This window comes from Rhinolophus hipposideros, assembly GCF_964194185.1.
Source record: "Rhinolophus hipposideros genome assembly, chromosome: 25".
Lineage (NCBI taxonomy): Eukaryota > Metazoa > Chordata > Mammalia > Chiroptera > Rhinolophidae > Rhinolophus > Rhinolophus hipposideros.
Window position 1 is genome coordinate 28,582,345 of NC_138071.1, and position 17,449 is coordinate 28,599,793.

General features: G+C 45.3%; 1 protein-coding gene across 3 annotated transcripts in view; it reads left to right on the top strand.

Moving 5' to 3' along the window:
• Positions 1 to 17,449, top strand: part of DPP6 (dipeptidyl peptidase like 6) — a 526,646-nt gene that overhangs the window by 374,003 nt on the left and 135,194 nt on the right. For all 3 annotated transcript variants that reach the window (XM_081038509.1, XM_081038507.1, XM_081038508.1), the window contains exon 5: positions 5,118 to 5,192. In XM_081038509.1, the coding sequence (XP_080894635.1) occupies positions 5,118 to 5,192 (75 nt within the window). The remainder of the gene's footprint in view (positions 1 to 5,117; positions 5,193 to 17,449) is intronic.

Here is a 17,449-nt window from a genome sequence, read left to right on the forward strand (position 1 = left end):
GAACTGTGCCCTGCTCAGTAGGGACAGGACCTCGGCGGTGTGTACGTGCTGTGCACCTGCCTACCTCTCAGGACCGTTGTAAGGTCTGTGTGAGCATTCGCAGCCTGCTGCCATGTGGGCATAAGTCACCTGTGGTTCCAGAGTGGTAGGTGGGGCCAGAGCTGGAGCAGCTCAGGGGCTTCTAGCAGGACCGCACAGGTGGCCCAGTCAGTGCAGTAGATGGCGGAGTCCCCACTGCCTGGATTGGGGCTCTTCACCTGTAGCAGTTGGGGCTGGGCTGCTTCCAGAGCCAGGCGGGGCCTTCCTTCCAAGCCGGTCATTACAGCAAGGGGCACTCTCAGATTTCTGCAAATAAAGAGAAAAGAAGAAAACAACCTAACTTTTGCTTGAATGACAGTGTTTGATAGCCCAAGCATTCCGGGACATTATACGTTACTCTCATTTTTAAAATAATTTAAATGTCAAACAAGGCTTTTTATTTTTATGCTCCTGTAAGACTTTCTTGTCCACAAATTAACAAATTATGAGAGGTCTTTGTTATATTATGTGTCCCATTTTTTTCCCTGTAAAATGAAACAATTAATACATCTCATGCTCAAATTGCGTCTTTGGATGTTTGAACAATAACTGTCTGGTTCCTGAAAAGTCTCATGAATCTTTTCTCCACTGAGTAGAATACTGACTCCTTTCTTCCCTCCTTTCTTCCCTCCCTTCCTCTCTCGAGCGTCAGTCTTCTGCGGGACTCTCTCCCTGTCTCCTTCCTCCCTCCCTCTCTCCTTCCCTCCCTTTTTCCCTCCCTCCCTCTCTCCCTTCTTTCCTCCCTTCCTCCCTCCTTTCCTTTCTTGCTTCCTGTCTCCCTCCCTCTCATTTTCTCTCTCTCTCTCTCTCTCTCTCTCTCTCTCTCTCTCTCTCTCTCTCTCTCTCTCTCTCTCTCTCTCTCTCAGTAGAAGTACATTTAAAATGGACTTTACATTCTGTTAACCTCAATTAGATTTCACAGGGATTGTAATTCTTATAGGAATTTGGCATCATTTCTCCAATTCTTCCAAAACAAAATTCTCACAAGGATGAAGTGTTTAGCTTTTGCTTGAGAATTAGACATTTAAAGTCTAATAGTGGAATAGTCTCTGAAGATGACATTATTCAAACCCTTCTTTTCTCAGATTAGGGAACCAAGAAGGCCCACAAGCAAAACTTTGACCGGAAGTTCACGTATAGGGCTGTTGACCTAACAGACCCGTTCAGAATATCCACAGTATTGACCTGTGATATTGATACTTTGTATGCCCCTTTTATTGATAATACCAGTGGTGACAGGAAGTGGTAAGACTGATACAGTCGTTCATTGCATCATTTAAATTGGCCCAGGTGTTTGGATAGCAATTTAGCAAGACATTCAGGATTAGTAAAAATATTTATACATTTTGACTCACTCTAGGGACTTTTTCATAAGTAAATAATCTAAAAAGTTTTTTTTAAAAACCTAAAGCTAGAGAAATAAGATAAGTAAATAAAAATAGGTGACATATGATGTAGCTATTAAATACTAGTTATGAAAGCTATATAGTAGTATTAAAAAGTTATGGTGTTATATTAAATTAACACAGAATGCAGTATTATCTGTACACTTTAATTAACTGTAAATATCGTCCATGTGTATTGAAAAGGTTGACAGTGAACATTGAACTATGAAAATAGTTCATCTTGGTGGGTGGTAAAATTTTGTATGTTATTTTCCAGTTTGGTGATTTCCATAATGGCTGTTTCAATGCCATTTAGTCAATAATTGTAATCACATTTTTAAAAATTCAACCTCATGTTTCAAAGAGATTAGACTTCCTCCAATGATGAATATGTAAGACAATTCCTGGAAATACTTAGAAGGGAAAACAAGTAAACTGAAAAAAAAGAAGAAGAAGAAAAAAAAGATATCCTTTGGTTATGCTTATGTCAGTTTTTCTCACTTTTTATGTCTGTATTTGTTTTAATTACTAATCTACTTGTTTTAATTATGTATTAAAATACTAACTTATCATTTAAGTAAAGTCTTGCTTCTCTAATTTATGACCTCCTTTGATTTTATATAATCATTAGACTGCAGAGTTTGAATTTTTCTCTGTCTCTGAAAATTAATGAATTCTGCCTCCTCACAGAGATGGACGTAACTACCAGTATTATTAGACCCATTCCAGAATCAAGGAGAGAATGCTGCAGAGCCAGTCCAGGACTGGGCTGAGATTGATACTTGCGACCACTTTTTTCTTTATTATATTTCATCCAGTGTATTGGACTTTCACTGTTCACTTCATTCTACTTCATTTAATTTCCATCAAGTGATTCATGTGCTCACGTTCTCACATTTGGAGGCGGAAGAAGCGCACCTTCCTGGGCCTCCCCGCCCCGTCTGTCCTCCCCAGAGCCCATGTGCGATGGCTTAGGTGTCCTCCCGTCTGCTGCCCACCAGGTGGGAAACGGCCTGTGGGCTCTGTCCCATTTGCGTTCCTAGGCTAACAGTCCCCTGCCACCAGACCTACAACCAGCTCAGCATCTAAGACCGGAGCGGGCACGTGTCCAGCAAGCTGTCCCATCCGAGGCTGAGAGAGCAGTTGCACACAAGTCAAACCTTGACGGAGAAGGAGCTGTGTTTCAGTCTGTAGTCCAGAGGGCAAACACTGACACCCACAATGCCCACTGGACTGTTTGTTTAGCCCACACATTGGGTTTTTGACAAATTCAAATCCAGATTTCTGGCTTCCCTTGAAAAGATAGGAAGATCTGGCAGCAGAAAGGCCTCATGTTCTCACAGACGGCAAAACGTGGCTGGTGGAGCAGGTGGCAGCTGGTCGGTCCCACAGTGGCCACGTGTGCTGACTTCTAACCAGACTGACCTCGGAGTTTCAAACCCCCTTATTCCAGGAACCAAAATTTGGCCTACAGCGTCAGCGTTGTGGCAAGAATCCTGTAAAAAGCCATGGCACACATTATCCTTACGTCTGCATTTGTTTCTGTTCATCCTCTTTGTCCCTGTGGGTTTGTTTCCCCTTATGTCTCAGGTGATCTCTTTCTTTTTTCTTTCTTTTCCTTATTTCTCTCTTCCTCCTCTCTTTTCGTACTTCTCGTAGTTAAAAACAAGGGTTTTTTTTTAATTATTTTTATTCTAATTTTTATTTCATAAGCTACTCTGTTGTTAATTTTCTAAGTAAGTGAGTAGAATATTTTATACCTATGTCAGTAGCAGACCTGAAAAGATATAAAGTAGCAGCTTAATCTTTCCGGCCCCAAGCCCGCTGTTCTTTGTAGGTGAAGGGAGATCTGATGGAATTCTTTTTGTCACACCTGGACTCTGTCATTTGACATTAAATGAGTGTCTTCTCCAAGCAAGGCCCGGGCCTAGACGAGGTAGGGGAGTGGACACAAGGATTGATAAAATGCAGTTTTAATTCTTGGGTAGTTTTCAGTCTAGATCTAAAAGAAGTAACTGTTTCAATAAAGTATGTGTATTCTGCAATAAAGGAACCATATGCAATAAAAACAAGGTGAGTAATAGAGAGGAAGAAAGACTTTAAAAAAAATCTTGATCAGAGCCTCAGTGACTTGTTGGACAATATAAGGTGGACGAATATAATTGCTAGGAAAGCCCCAGAAGGAGAAGAGGCTAAAGAAGGCAAAACAAACTTTTAAAGGAATAATGACTGCATTCATACCAAACTTGATACAGGAACTCAGTAAACTCCGAGCATAGAAACATAGAGAAAGCCACACCAAAGCATATCATAAAGTTTTGAAAACCAGTGAAAAATAGAACGCAAAGGCAGCCAAGGGAAGGAGACATATTATCTACAGAAAAACAAACAGAAGAATGACAGCAGATCCTTCACCAGACACTGTGCAATCCAGAAGACAGTGGAGTGGGAGAAAAATAAAACTGTCAACCTAGAATTCTGTATGCCGCAAAAAATATCTTCCAAAAATAAAATAAAGAACTTAGAAATCTTAGAGAAGTAGTGGCCACGTACCTGCACATTGAGAAATTAAAATGAATTTCTTTAGAGTAAGAAAGTTTATACCTGGTGAAAAGTTGGGAGTACATAATAGAGTGACAAGTGCCGGAATGATAAATGTAGTCCATGTGTAAGTAGACTTTTGGTGGAAACGTATGTAAAATGAATTAACTACTCCTGAGAAATACATCCATCTTTTTACAAAAGGATCCCTTAACTATGGTGAAATATGTTCACTCCTCTTAAAATAACCTCATCTAAGACTTCTGAACCTTTGCTCATACTCTAAACATTAACATAAAAAAACACAAACATATACACATAAAATGTTTGAAATGTGTTAAACTTTGTTGAGCGTGCATACACAGGGGCAGAAATCTTACACACTTTTGAGTGGAAGGTAAATGCACTGTTAAGGGCAGATTTTCCTTATGGTCACACATTCATTGTGTCCACAAGCTCCCCTTACTACTCCTGGAGGAGGATTTGGGGATTAGTTTTAAAAAGCAAGACCCAATTATAAACCATCTGTGGTCTCTATGTTAAACATAGAGTCATAGGTTAAAAGTGAGAGAGTGTAAAAAGATGAACCATCCAAATACTAACCGACGTAAAGCTTGAATGGCCATGTTACTATCACCCGAAGTACACCACAGAACGAGAACTATTACCAGAAATAAAAAGAAATACTTCATAATGATAAAGGAGTCTGTTTATTAAGAAGACATAAGAATCCTGAAGGTATGCAACCAGCAATAGAGCTATAAGATTTGAAGCGTTGAACAAAAACAGAAATGGGCAAATCCACAATTGTAACTGGAGATTCCCACAAGCCTCTCTGAGTAATTGATATAATACGTGGGAAAAAAAGGTCAGTAAGGATACAGAAGTCTTTTGTTGAAATTGGAAAAACTACGAATAAAATGTGCAAAAGCATCACGTAACTGAATGGTATTCAGTTAACAAAGAAAGGATATTGCCATTTTCAGCAGACCTGAGCAAGTTGGCTGCGTACTAATTTTGTTAGCAAATTTTGAAAACGGCACCAGCAAGCACAATTTCACAAGAGTCTGAGTTATGTGTAATTCTTTCAAATTCTTTTTTTTTTCGTTTTAGGAATCACTAAGAGCCGTCAGATACGAAATATCTCCAGATAGAGAATATGCCCTCTTTTCATATAACGTGGAACCCGTGAGTACCACTCTTTTGTCTATAGAAGAATTGTTCTCTGTTCTGATATCTTATTAAGTATTTTTCCTACAACCTTTAATCTTAGTGATGTTTGAATCCTGAAATAGTGGGCCCTGGGACATTCTCTTTTTATGCCACACTGCCACCTAGGAGAGAGGAAAGGTATAAAAATCCCTTTGGCAGAAAAAAAGATCACTCCTGTTACGGGCTGTTGAATAGGATTTTCTTGGGGAGATGGTAAGAGTTGTCTCTTTCTAGAGATTTATCTTACCCTCTTGTGCAATTATTTTTCTTGCCATTTTCCCAGTTGCGTCATCAATTTTATCCTAAGAACAAAAAGCAACTGTCAGGGTCTCCCTAAACTAAAATGTTAATTATCTCCTAGCCATCATAGTATTCTAGAGCTAGGAGAGTGGAACTATCACTTTTATTACAGGAAACCCCTGTTTTCAGTGCTTCATACATGAGTCTCCCATAAAATTTCACCAGAATTTTCTATCAAGTCTCACTCATCCTGGTCTTTAGTGGCAGCCTACACTGGGTCTTTCTTAGTTGTTGGGTTGTTGTTGTTTTCTTTCTTTTAACATGCTCATATTTTAAATTTCATTTTGCCTCTTTAATTTTCAATGAGCCAAAAGGTGAAATTTATTTGTATGAGTGAAGCAGGTGTTCCGCTTATAAGAGATTTAGAAAGGTGCATTTGTGGAACTTTATTTTCTGGCAAGTAAAATGCAGACCTCGCTGCCTTGCTAGTTCTTGTAAGGCTATTCCCACAAGAGTTTCTGAAGCTCCTGTGACAGTCAGGTCCCTGCCCTCTCACGCAGGTCGCAATAGCCCCTGGCAACTCAGAGACTCCTCGTGCAAGAGGAGCACGCTCGTTCGGTGACATCCTTTCGGGAACCCGGGCAGTGGGTGTGCATGGCGGTACAAGTCCAATTCTAGAATTTTTCAAATTTCTTTTAAAAGCTATTTGACCACTGGATTCTTTATTGGAGATTTCAATTTTATTCCCCTCAATGTAGATCTTTGCAAATATCTATCTCTTCAGTTTTCCGTTTTCTGTCTTTGTTTTATTTTCTTAATGTCCATCATATAAAAGTTCTCATTTCCTCCACAGAGATTCTTGAGAACAACTGGTCATGTCTGTCTTTTTCATTGGGGGAAGGTAGCAACCTTGACATAGTAAAAGGAGACTTTCAGCCTTGGGACCTTACCCTACACTGGCTTCTCTGAGCTTCAAGCACGTGAGCCTGACGAACAGGGATCATAAAGGGTTTCGGCGCCTTTCCTACCCCGGACCTCTCCTCTAATCTCCAGGGCACTGCTGACACAGCGTGTTTTATTGGATTGGTTGCCATCATGACCAACTTATTCTGGTGTCTTTGGACCCTCTTTATGCACCTCGGAGCTGTCTGTCTGGGGGACTCAAAAAGGAAGAAGCATGTATCCCTCGGCTTCTGTCCTGCCCTGGTGAAGGGGGACATCAGCAGCCCCACACTTGTAGATGGCATATGTCTGAGCAGAGAGGCTCCAGGCGGAAGGCCCTGCCCCATCGCCCCGGAGTGAGGTGGGTTGAAACCTGTGTGTCATTCGACCCCCCCTGGGCAGTGGCTGCAGCAGCATGGTGTGTAAGGACAGAATGGGTAGTGAGACAGTGAGGGACTCTGCCTGTTCAGTTAGGGAGCTTGGGGCAAAGACAAAGGCCCTATGTTGAGGACAGGAAGAGGCAAAGGAGAGACTCTGCAGTTTAATTTTATAATATTCATTGTGAACCACTTCCTCTCATTTATTCAGACGAGTTGCATGTTGCATCATTTCCCGGTTATTTGCCGTAAACCAGTGTCATTTGCCAGTTTTAACGTGGTTAGCCACTCCGACAGGGGAGGTCTTTTCATCCGCTGTCTGTCCCCACCCAGCCTTGGGGACCTCACACAGGCCATCTTGTATACTTGGTGCTAACCAGGTCCGTCTGGGGAAGTTTCCTCTCTCTGAACTTCTTAGCAGTGATTTGATGCGGTCTAAGTGCTTGAAATTCCATCACCGACACAAAACTATAAAATTATGTCACAAAAGCATCAGATCTTATTCGTGAGACCTCTTAGTAACATTCCATGTTTATTCTAGAAATGTGGGATCGTGCTAAGTAACATACCTTTCTTTCCTACTAAACTGCTCCAATGTTACTAAATCTAGAACTTGGTTAATAACCTTGCACATCTGCCCATTAGCTGCTTTTAACTATGTCATCTCTGTTTTGTTGATAGTCTCAAAACTACCCTTTTAAAAAGTGTAAGAAATCGTCAGTTAGATTCGGGGAAGAACAAAGCCACGCACGTGCTGCCCGGCCTCAGACACACACACACACTCAGACCTCCCTCCCCACTGCACAGCCTTCAGCCTGTTGCCCACCTGGCCTCCAGGACGGCCTTTCCAAAGTGCCAGTTGGTGTAGCCCATTGCCCCGTTTGCACGTGTTCGGCTCCCTCTCCTCCTCCCGCCAGCCTCCTTCATAACGCCCTTCAGGAAGAGGTCTGTGTTGGTTTGACAATTCTCCATCTATCTATGACGTACAGACTTGCTCCAAACCCGCAGCGCTTGTTGTGCGAGACAACTGAAGCCTATTTGTCGAAGCCACTGCCCATGGCACTTTCTGTATCTGCAGCGAAATGAATCCCGAGTGACAACACGTGCTCTTTCCTCCACTCCGATCTCCTTGACCTTGTGTGGCAGGTGATCTCATCGGTGCAGAAATTTGCCTTCCCTATGGAAGCTTTCCCAGACGCCCGTGGCATCACATGGAACTTAATAAACTGCTTAACATGCCCATGTCCCCTGTCACTGAGCAGGTTGCTGAACGATCGCTGTTTCTGCACCTGGCAGTTAAGGAATAATCAGCAAATGTCGTTGGGATAAACAAAAACAGGAATGAATGCCAGAGGAGAGGGAAAACGGGAACTGGTTCTGCAAACTCCTGTGGCCTTTGTTCCACCACAGAAGGGAGTGTGGGCGGCTGAGGGTTTGCCTCTGCCCCCGAGGTGGTGACTCTGCCCCTTCCGGACCGGCAGCACACTGCATGCGCTGAAGTCTATTGTGTGCGTGCAGGTGGCCTCTCCCCGTAAACCACAGGCCAGCGGCTCTCCACCATGTCTGACCGATGTGGTACACAGCTGCTTGGTTCCTGAATCGAACCAAATGGATTGATTTGCCCCTGTAACGTGGAACCCTGTTTCTTTCTTCCATTCCCGCTGCTACGGCCTTCATCTGGACTCTTGCTACCTCTTGTCGGGACCAGTACCACGGCTCCCTAATGCGTCCTTCGCTGTATGCAGCCCCCACAAGCTGTTGGGGTGAAGTTGCCTAACATGGCTCTAATCATGGCACTTACCTGCACGTAATGACTCCTGCGTGGAGATCACACGGGTTTCATTTCTCGATCCCTTTAGCTGAAACAACATCACAGAACTGCAGAGCTGAACGAGCTGAACGGACCTTTCTAAGATGGACCATCCCCCACTTCACAGATGGGGAAAGCAAAGCCTGGAGAGTTGAAGCTGACTCAGCCAGAGTCCTGTGACTTATTGGTGGTAACGTCAAGGCCACAGCCCCCCTTTTGATCCCAGGACTGTGTTTACCATCCCATCACTGTGTCCCCCTCTTCACTGCTTTGTGTGGACAGAAATAACTGAGACTGCAGGCTTGCATGTGTGCAGGGCTGATCTGTTTCCAATATTCTGTGTGAGGAGCTGGCCAGATGCTCGAAGTGGAAGCTGAGAAGGAGGGTTGCAAAGAGCATGAGGCTTTGCAAACATGCACTGCTGTCCCCGGGCAGCTGTCATCAGCCGGGACGCGTGAGTGGTGGGGACGAGGCTTCAGTCAGTCATTTTCCTCTGGTCACATCTGCTCCCCCAGATGACAAGGCACAGCTGCAGACAGGTCTCAGGTCAGGGGAGCGCAGGGCGAGAGTTCTTCAGCGCTAGTGGGAGGTGACATGCTGTCACCCAGCTCAGTCAGTGCTGCTGCCCTTCTTCCTGCTCGATGCTGGTGTCCCCACAAGTGTCCCATGATGGAGAGAGGGGTCTTACACCGGTTCAAATGGCTTGTTCTAAAAGATGCCGGTGATGGAATTCTTAAGACTATTTCAAGTTGCTGTCACAGGGAGGATCAGGTTCTCCTGGGTTCCTTCGTGACCCCAGAGGGACATGTGACGCTGGTACAGGAGGCCTTCCTCTGAGTCCACTGTACACCTGAGGTCTGCAGTCCCCTCCAGGAAACCTGCGTCCTCACGATTGTGCTGAGAAGTAGTCCTGTCCTGGGTTCTCAGTCCTGAGACTCTCTCACCTTCTTTATTAGCATGGGGCTTATTCCAGTTCATCATCCAACCACCTCAGACTCAGGACATTTTAATAACACCAGCTGAATACAAGAGGTAGCTGTTCTCTGGGAACTAAATATCCCTGGGCCTCACCAAATTAAAAATGTAGGTATTCCTAGAAAATTGTTTTCCAAATGAAATCAAATTTTAATTGTGACTTTGAAATAACCTATAGACCTGATCTCTGCATCTACAACTCGTAATCGCAGTTTATTTATTGTCGTGTGGACGCTGACACCCACCTGGTGACTTGGTGGACAAACCTTTTCTCCATTAATGAGCACGAGGCTCGTTAAACTGATAGATTGGTCTGTTCTCACAGAGCCATTTGTCAGTGGAAACCAGAATCTCCATGCGGAAAACTGGCCGTGTGATTCAGTGTGCCCAAATCTTTCTTCCAGCTGCCACCTGAGTGTGCGTGTTCCTGGCTTTGCTAATTAGTTTTGTTTAATGTTTTGTTTCACTTTCGTTGACTGGTGGGTCTGGGTGGGACCCAGATGTCTGCTTTTGTCGTTGCTGGGCATATCACTTAGGAATTTTAACGAGTCCCAGAATTTCTTCTACTTGTATTACTAACTGAATGGATATTAAGCAGGTGCCTTCTAACTCTCCCCTTCTTCCTTTCTCATCATGCACGTGTGTGTCTGGGACCATTCTAACTTGTGCTGTGGTTCACACAACCCGAAAGCTCCACGACTCAGGGGTGCTGGCAGGTCTCTCTGTCACCGTACAGCACAACTCCCCGGGGAAGACATTTCCTCTCTCGTTATTCCTTAGTCCTGTTGACTCAGAGTTCTTTCTCTGTAGACCACCCTCTTCCAAGTGGGATAGGCCTGATTGTCACAGACTCCTGTAGACTGATGGAAGTCGAAATTTGAGAACTTCCCATCTGCAAATCTTCTTCCTCTGTTGACACAACAGTGGCCAATGAGACTTTCCGCAGTGATGGAAATGCTCTCTGTGTGTGCTGGAAGGGCAGCTGCTCCATCCCCTCTGACCCTGATTCATCACCACAGGTGCCCAGAATGAGCTTTTGCTTTACAGAAAGCTTTTTGATACAGGAAAGGAGCCATTGCTAGAGATGAGGGTAAAGACTCACAGTTGAACCAAACGATGGCAGTGGCCGAAAGTGATGACAATGAAGGAGAAGGCAGCAACAGCAAGGATGGTGACGGGTGCTGATTATCATGGCTCCCACGTGAACAATAATCACGGCGGTGGTAACGGTAACAGAGAAGGAGGTAGTGTCATTTTTCTCGGTGGCCTCTCTTTGGGAAGAGAGCCTGAGATAATGAAAAGTCTGGAAAGAGAAGGGAACAAAAGGCGTGTGGCAGATCGCATTGTGTGCCCTGCTGCATGCTGGGAGCGAAACTGCCCAGATGAAGGCTCTGCTGTTTCACCAGCATTTCCACTGTCTAAATATAAGCAGCCCCTGGCCCTGGTCCAGCAGAGGAGATAAGAGCTGCCAGCTCAGAACCTGGCAGATCAGAACCAGATCAAACAGGAAAAGCAAATCCCTCTACCATTTAACCATGGGCCCAATTTCTGCACAAAACGATTCTGTTAGTGAATTAGGCAGCACTGTTCACAGCTGTCATCTACTGTAATTGCACTGACAACAATTTAGCAGCAATAACATCATAAGCATATGTGTGGTCTACAGTCTTAAAGCAGACTCCACATAGGCAGAAGAAGCGTGAGGCTCTCTCCACAAGGAAATGTGCCGTTTATCGGCCACCCACGGGAAATTGCAGAAATGACGACGGGTCCCCTAATCTTCCAAGGCAGTAAATTCTGATGCATTCTCATTCTTTCTTGAACCAAAGGATCACTCAAGGAGGCATGTTTATCCCATGGTTGCCCTAGTCTAGGTGGTTCCTCTGGACGGGAAATCCTGCTCAGGAAGGACCGCTCAGTGGAGTGTGGACGGAAGTTCTCACATCCTACGAGCCTTCTACCAGCACTCAGCCATTCTGTAATGTGCTCGGGTGCTACTGCTGTTTGCAAACCAGCCTGACAGATCACAGTGTGTGTGTGTGTGTGTGTGTCCCTTGCTAGACTCAAGCTCCTTGGAGGAAGGGAGTATATCTTATACATTATCGTCTCCTCTGTGTCTTGCCCCATCGTGTAACCTAAGTAAATACTGATTGAATGAATGAATGAATGGATGTTGGTTGGTTAATGAGTTTTAGGTGCAACGATTGTCCTTCTCAGCCCAGATCACCTCTGGCCAGGAGCTGCTTGTGACAGTGAATTCCTGTGGTGTTTGCGGCCCCTGAGTCTGTGATGTGTCATCATACCCACTCTTGCATTTGTATTTGGCTTCCTTAACATACGCGTCTGATTCCCAGCTTTAAGTATTGGAGACGAATACGATGTATTGCTTCTGCCGTCACCTCTGCGCTCGCCCCACAGCACCAACCGCAGTGCTGCCCATGTAGGGAGCTCTCAGTGGTGAGGGTCAGCCGAACAAAATCGGGGGAAGAGGCTGTGTGGGTTCCCGTGGGGCTCTGCTCTGACGTAGACCAGATGGACACTGCCTGCCTAGATAGCCTGGCTTGCCCAGGCGCAGGGTAGGAGAAGTGACTAGAGACCCAACCTGTGTGGGCTGCTCAGACGGGGCTCCCAGACCCAGGTCGAGGGCAGGACGCGCTTGTAAGGGCACAGCATTCATATTTTGATCAACTTTGTGTTTTGTCGACCCCTCATTGAATAATTGATCTCTTGTGATGTTGATGTCCAAGTTTTTATTGGATGTTGATGAATGTAAAACTAGCCTCTCGCTTTGGAATGTAAGTAAAACACAAAGGACTTACGGTGTTCCCTCGGTATCACTCCCTCATGTCCCCGTCGCCTCCCTCACCTGGCCTGCTCCTTCACTCTCCTCTCCCGCTGTTGCTGTCCTGTGTCCTTGTCCCCTTAGCTCCTCCCTCTCCTGCCCTCCACCCTCCCTCCTCCTGTAGCATCCTTCCCAGCATTCCCACAGCCGCCTGGGCTGGGGGAGAGCCCTGGCTCTCACCAGGTGGCCCCCGGAACTGCTGCTTTCTACTTTGACCTTGAGAACTCTTCTGCCTGAATCACCCCAGCCGCAAAGGGAGTGAACAGATCATTTAGTAAACACCAGCCACTGTGGGTGTATCAATACGTGCTGCTTTCATGAGTGTGAGTCTCAGAGGGTGGCGCTGGCTGAATGATCCATATTCCTTCCTCGGTTACGGTGAGTTCAGAAGGTGGCCCTTGCCATCATATTGCAGAGGACGCGGGTGACAAGGCCCTCCCTGGCTAAGTGCAGAGCTCTTCTTGTCTTCTCTCAGTTCCTTCCGTGGAGGGGAGAGTAAGGCAGAGGCAGGGCGGCCTCGATTTGTAGCACTTTCCTTTAGCTTAGAATGCTAATAAGTTCTGGCACCCTGGTGGAGTTTGCACTTGGGAGCATTTTTCTTTGTACATAAAAACCCTCATCTCACATTTTAGAACAGCGTGGGACTCACTTTTCCCAGAATCAGGTATTCATTTTAGTCATGGACAGGAAAGGGGGCATTTGACCCAAATTATGAAAATCATTGAAGTAAAACCGTTCAATTTTTTCTCCGTGCTGACAGTGAAAAATGCCTTGAGTGTCTCCCACTAGCCAGGTGCTCAGCTGCTTGCTCCCGGGGGTAGAGGGGGAGGGACTAACTCCTGCTTTGAGGAATTTGCATTCTAGCTGTAGATGTGGAGCCTGGTCAGCATTGGGCTGTGTTAATTGTGAGAATACGCAAGCATGACGTTGAGAAAACCGTAAAGATGCCCATGACATCTTTATACCCATGGTATATGAAGGTGTGAAGGACACAGAAAGCAAGAGAAAGCCTATAAAGGCATGCTATAGATTAATATGGGAGAAACTTCTAGAAAGAAAACGGATGTTGAGGCAGGCCTTGAAGGAATAGCTGAGGGTCTGCGCCTATGCAGAGAACATTGAAGAAACCATGTCAACATTCCGGAGAGCCTGAGAGGCCCAGCCCGCCGATGTAGACAGAGGAGTCAAATCTGACCATCTTTAGAAAAGGGATATCTTCCAGCTTCATTTGAGATAAAACCCACTTCTTCAGATTTTTTGAAAGCACGAGGCAGTAGTTTTAGGGGTCCATTTGTGTTTTTTTTTCTAGGATCATTTAAAATACGAGGTTTGAAAAGACTGTGACTAAAGTATTTTTGGAGTTATTAGCTAATAATTGGTGGGAAGGTGATTATCTAATGAACTGGTTCACTGTCACGAAAGTCTGAAAGGAGTAAAGAAGCAGCCTAGGGCTTCTCAGGACTCGGAGGCAGAGGGAAAACTATCTATAAAGGCCCCGAGGTGGGAAAACGGGGCTGTCAGGACGTGTAAGCTGCTGTGACAGGAGCACAGCATGGGAAAGAGAGGAACAAAAGCGGGGTGCCCAGCCCCCAGGCTCACCGCCCTGACTGACCACCTCCAGAGTGCATCAGTTTGCTGGGGCTGCAGACACAGCCCCGCAGGGAGTAGTCCAGACAGCAGAAATGCACCGGCCTCACTCGGCTCTGTCTGCAAGCCCAAGGTCACGGGGCAGGCAGGGTTGGCTCCTTCTGAAGCCGTGAGTGAGATGCTGTCCCGGGCCTCTCTCCCAGCCTCTGGGGGTTTGCTGGCCATGGTTGGAGTCCCTTGGCTTGTAGGAGCAACCCCCATCCCTGCCTTCATTGTCACATGGCATCTCCCTCTGCGTGTGCCTGTCTCTGTGTCCACATTTCCCTTTTGGGGGGACACCATTTATTGGATTAGGGCCCACCCACGTGACCTCATTTTAACTTGATGATTTCTGTAAAGTCCTTGCCCAAATAAAGTCACATTCTGAGGTACTGGGGCGGGGTAAGTTTCCAACAATATCGTTTTTTTGGGGGGACGCAATTCAACCCATAACCAATAGTTAAGCAAAAATAGCCAATGTGGTCAATGTTTTCTGTTTAGACTTCTGTTAAAACAGTGAGATGTTTGTTTACTAAAATCAAGATAAATTATAGACCAATACTATCTATTAATTTGTGAGCCTGTGCTTGCATTTCCCAAGTGCACTTAAATTTCAAGTCCTGAATTTGATACCAAGAGACAGAGCTTATTCAACACTTCATCATAAGGTGAAAACCACTTCATAAGGTAAAAAAAAGACATGCCCAGATGGAAACATTCGAACAGTGAGCTTCTACCTGTGAACTGTGCAGAACAAACGTTTTTCGGATTTTCAGCTGATGTTATGTATTGCAGACCCTCCTGAGCCATGGCGCTGGCCCTGCACACAGTGACATGACATGGGCTCCCATGTCATCACCCAGTTTCCAACTGGCCACCCAAGTGCATTGTCAGTTGTCACTGATTCCATCAGCCGAACAATGGTGCACAAGACTAGCGACATTCTAAGTAGGTTGCAGCAGCTCTGACAGACAAAAGGCGGCCGTTATCCCCTGGAAACCAGCGAACACAACTCCCGTCCACTCTTGCCCAATCCGTCCTTGTGATCCAGGAAAGGAGCCTAACAGTAGGTCAGCTGCGCTGCTTTCTTCTTTGGGTTCTAGAATGAACTCTGCCGCACTGTAACGGACATAGGCCAGTGCAGTCCGGATACACCTGTTTGGCATTACCTGTCTTTAGGGACCCACCCGTGAGACCACCCCGGTGGTGCTAAAGATGGCTGTCACCATGGAGCCTGGATTAAAGGAGCGCCGTGGTGTCAATGCTGTGACAAGGTGACTCTGGGGTGGCTTTTAGGTGCACACTGGACACTTTGGCAGTCGACTGCTGCCTGATCAAGTTTCGTAACAGTAGTGAAATGAATTTATTGTGGAAGTAGGGGCTCTAAAATTGCTCGCTGGCTTGATTACCCTGATGACTGATAAATGTTGGCTATTCCTGAAAGCATATTTTGTTTTTTCTACATACCATGCTTTCTCTTCATTGCCCATGTTGCTCCCTATTGCATTTTTTCTAGGGGTGATCAAGTGTTCTTGGCGGCTCTTTTCTTTGCATCGTCTCTGGCCCCACTTCATGTGCTACTGCTGTCCAGCATTCCACTTCCGTCTTGTGTAACCCTTCCCCAAAGAGTCGCAGCGATCACCATTGCTTCCTCCACCTGTTTGGCTTGCCCTTCCTAGTTAGCCATGTCTTTGCTCTCTGTTGATAACTGACCTCGTTTCTCCTTTCGCGGTTCAGTCTCCTTTACTGGGCACCTCAGTGAATGTCTGTGATGATAAACTGCTTCGGTTTTTTTGTTTGGCCATCATCATATAGATAATAGCTTAGCTGAAATAATGGGTTTCTTTTTCTTCCATTTTTGAAGATGATAATCCATTTTCTTGGAGCCTCTATTGTTGCTGATAGAAATTCTGCATACGATCAAATCTTTGTTCTTCTGTAGGAAATCTTTTTTCCCTGATTGCTTTTCACTATGATTTATATAAATGGAGATTTATTTTTATTTATGCTGCTCCTGACTAGTTATACTTCTTCACTTTGAGGCACCGCGTTTTAAGTCTAAATGAATTCATACCATAGTCTCTTTATTCAGAGAAAATGTTTTTCTTATTTTCTTTCCTTCTAGAATGTCTTCTATATGTATGGCTTTCTTACTTTATCTTACGTATCTTTTAATGTTTATTTCTATCTCATTATCTCTCAATGCTATATGGTACACTTTGCTCTAATCTGTATTCTAGTTCATTAATTTCGTTTCAATTATGTTTAATCTGTTGCATAATGGGTCCATTAACTTTATATTTCAGAGGGTATATGTTTTGTACTATCTAGAAATACTGTGTGGTTCTTTAAAAACCTTTTGGGAGGAGGGTGAAGATCTTTTTTCATTTACTCTGCTCATCTTCAGGATGGTTTATTTTTTATGATTTACAATTTTTCAACTGAGAACTCTTCTCAAGCGAGAGTGGTTTAACTGTGTGCTCCCCACGGTCAAGGTGACCCTACAGAGTGATTTGCAGGAGTTCTAACGTCCCTGGACTGTGTTTGTGTTCATTTCTCTCTGGAGACTGCCTGACCAGTAGGTGGTGCAAATACGACTCCACATATACACAAGGCAAAGCTTCACTCCCACCCCAGCCCACCTTACCCCACCCAGAGCTCTGGCTAGACAGAAAACTGGATTGCCCCTGCTCAGGGCTGGTAGATAGAATTTTCTAGTCCTACTTTCAAGAGAAGCTAATCCATAGGTGGATTTTTTTTAGGGGTCCACAGTTTCAGCTCATGAGCCCACTGAGGCCCAAGGTACCAACCCTGCCCCCAAGAGGGCATTAAAACCTCAGACCTGACCTAAGCCTGTATTCAGGCCTGACGCCCCCATTACACTGCCCAGGCGTAAGCTGGAACTCGATGTTCTTATCACGAATTTTATCTTCACTTCCAGCGCCTGGAAATTTCCCTATTTCCAGTTTGATGTATTTTCCAGAAGCTTCAGGCTGTTGTGTCTGTGTGTGTTTAAGGGAAGGGTATTCTCTGTCAGCTTTGCCGACCGTGCCTGGGGAGCCAATGATGCCTCTGTTCTGTGCCCTGCCCCTATGAGCGAGCCCCCAGATGACTTTCCTTGTCGGCTGCTGCGATCGTACACCTTTCCCACCGACGGTTTCCTGAAGCAGTCCCATCCAGGATGCAGGCTCTCAGGTCCGTGCACGAAGGGACTTCCGAGCCGAGCCAAATTCAGTGCTCTTGTTTCGTTCACATGTGTACTTGGTTACTTTCCTGTACTTGTGACATATTGTCCTGTGCCCTGACGTGCCTTTTGTGCATGTCTACTGCTTCTGTAGTACACACACAGGCATATACACACACCCACACACATGCACACATGTACACACTTAGACACACATACACATGCATGCACTTACAC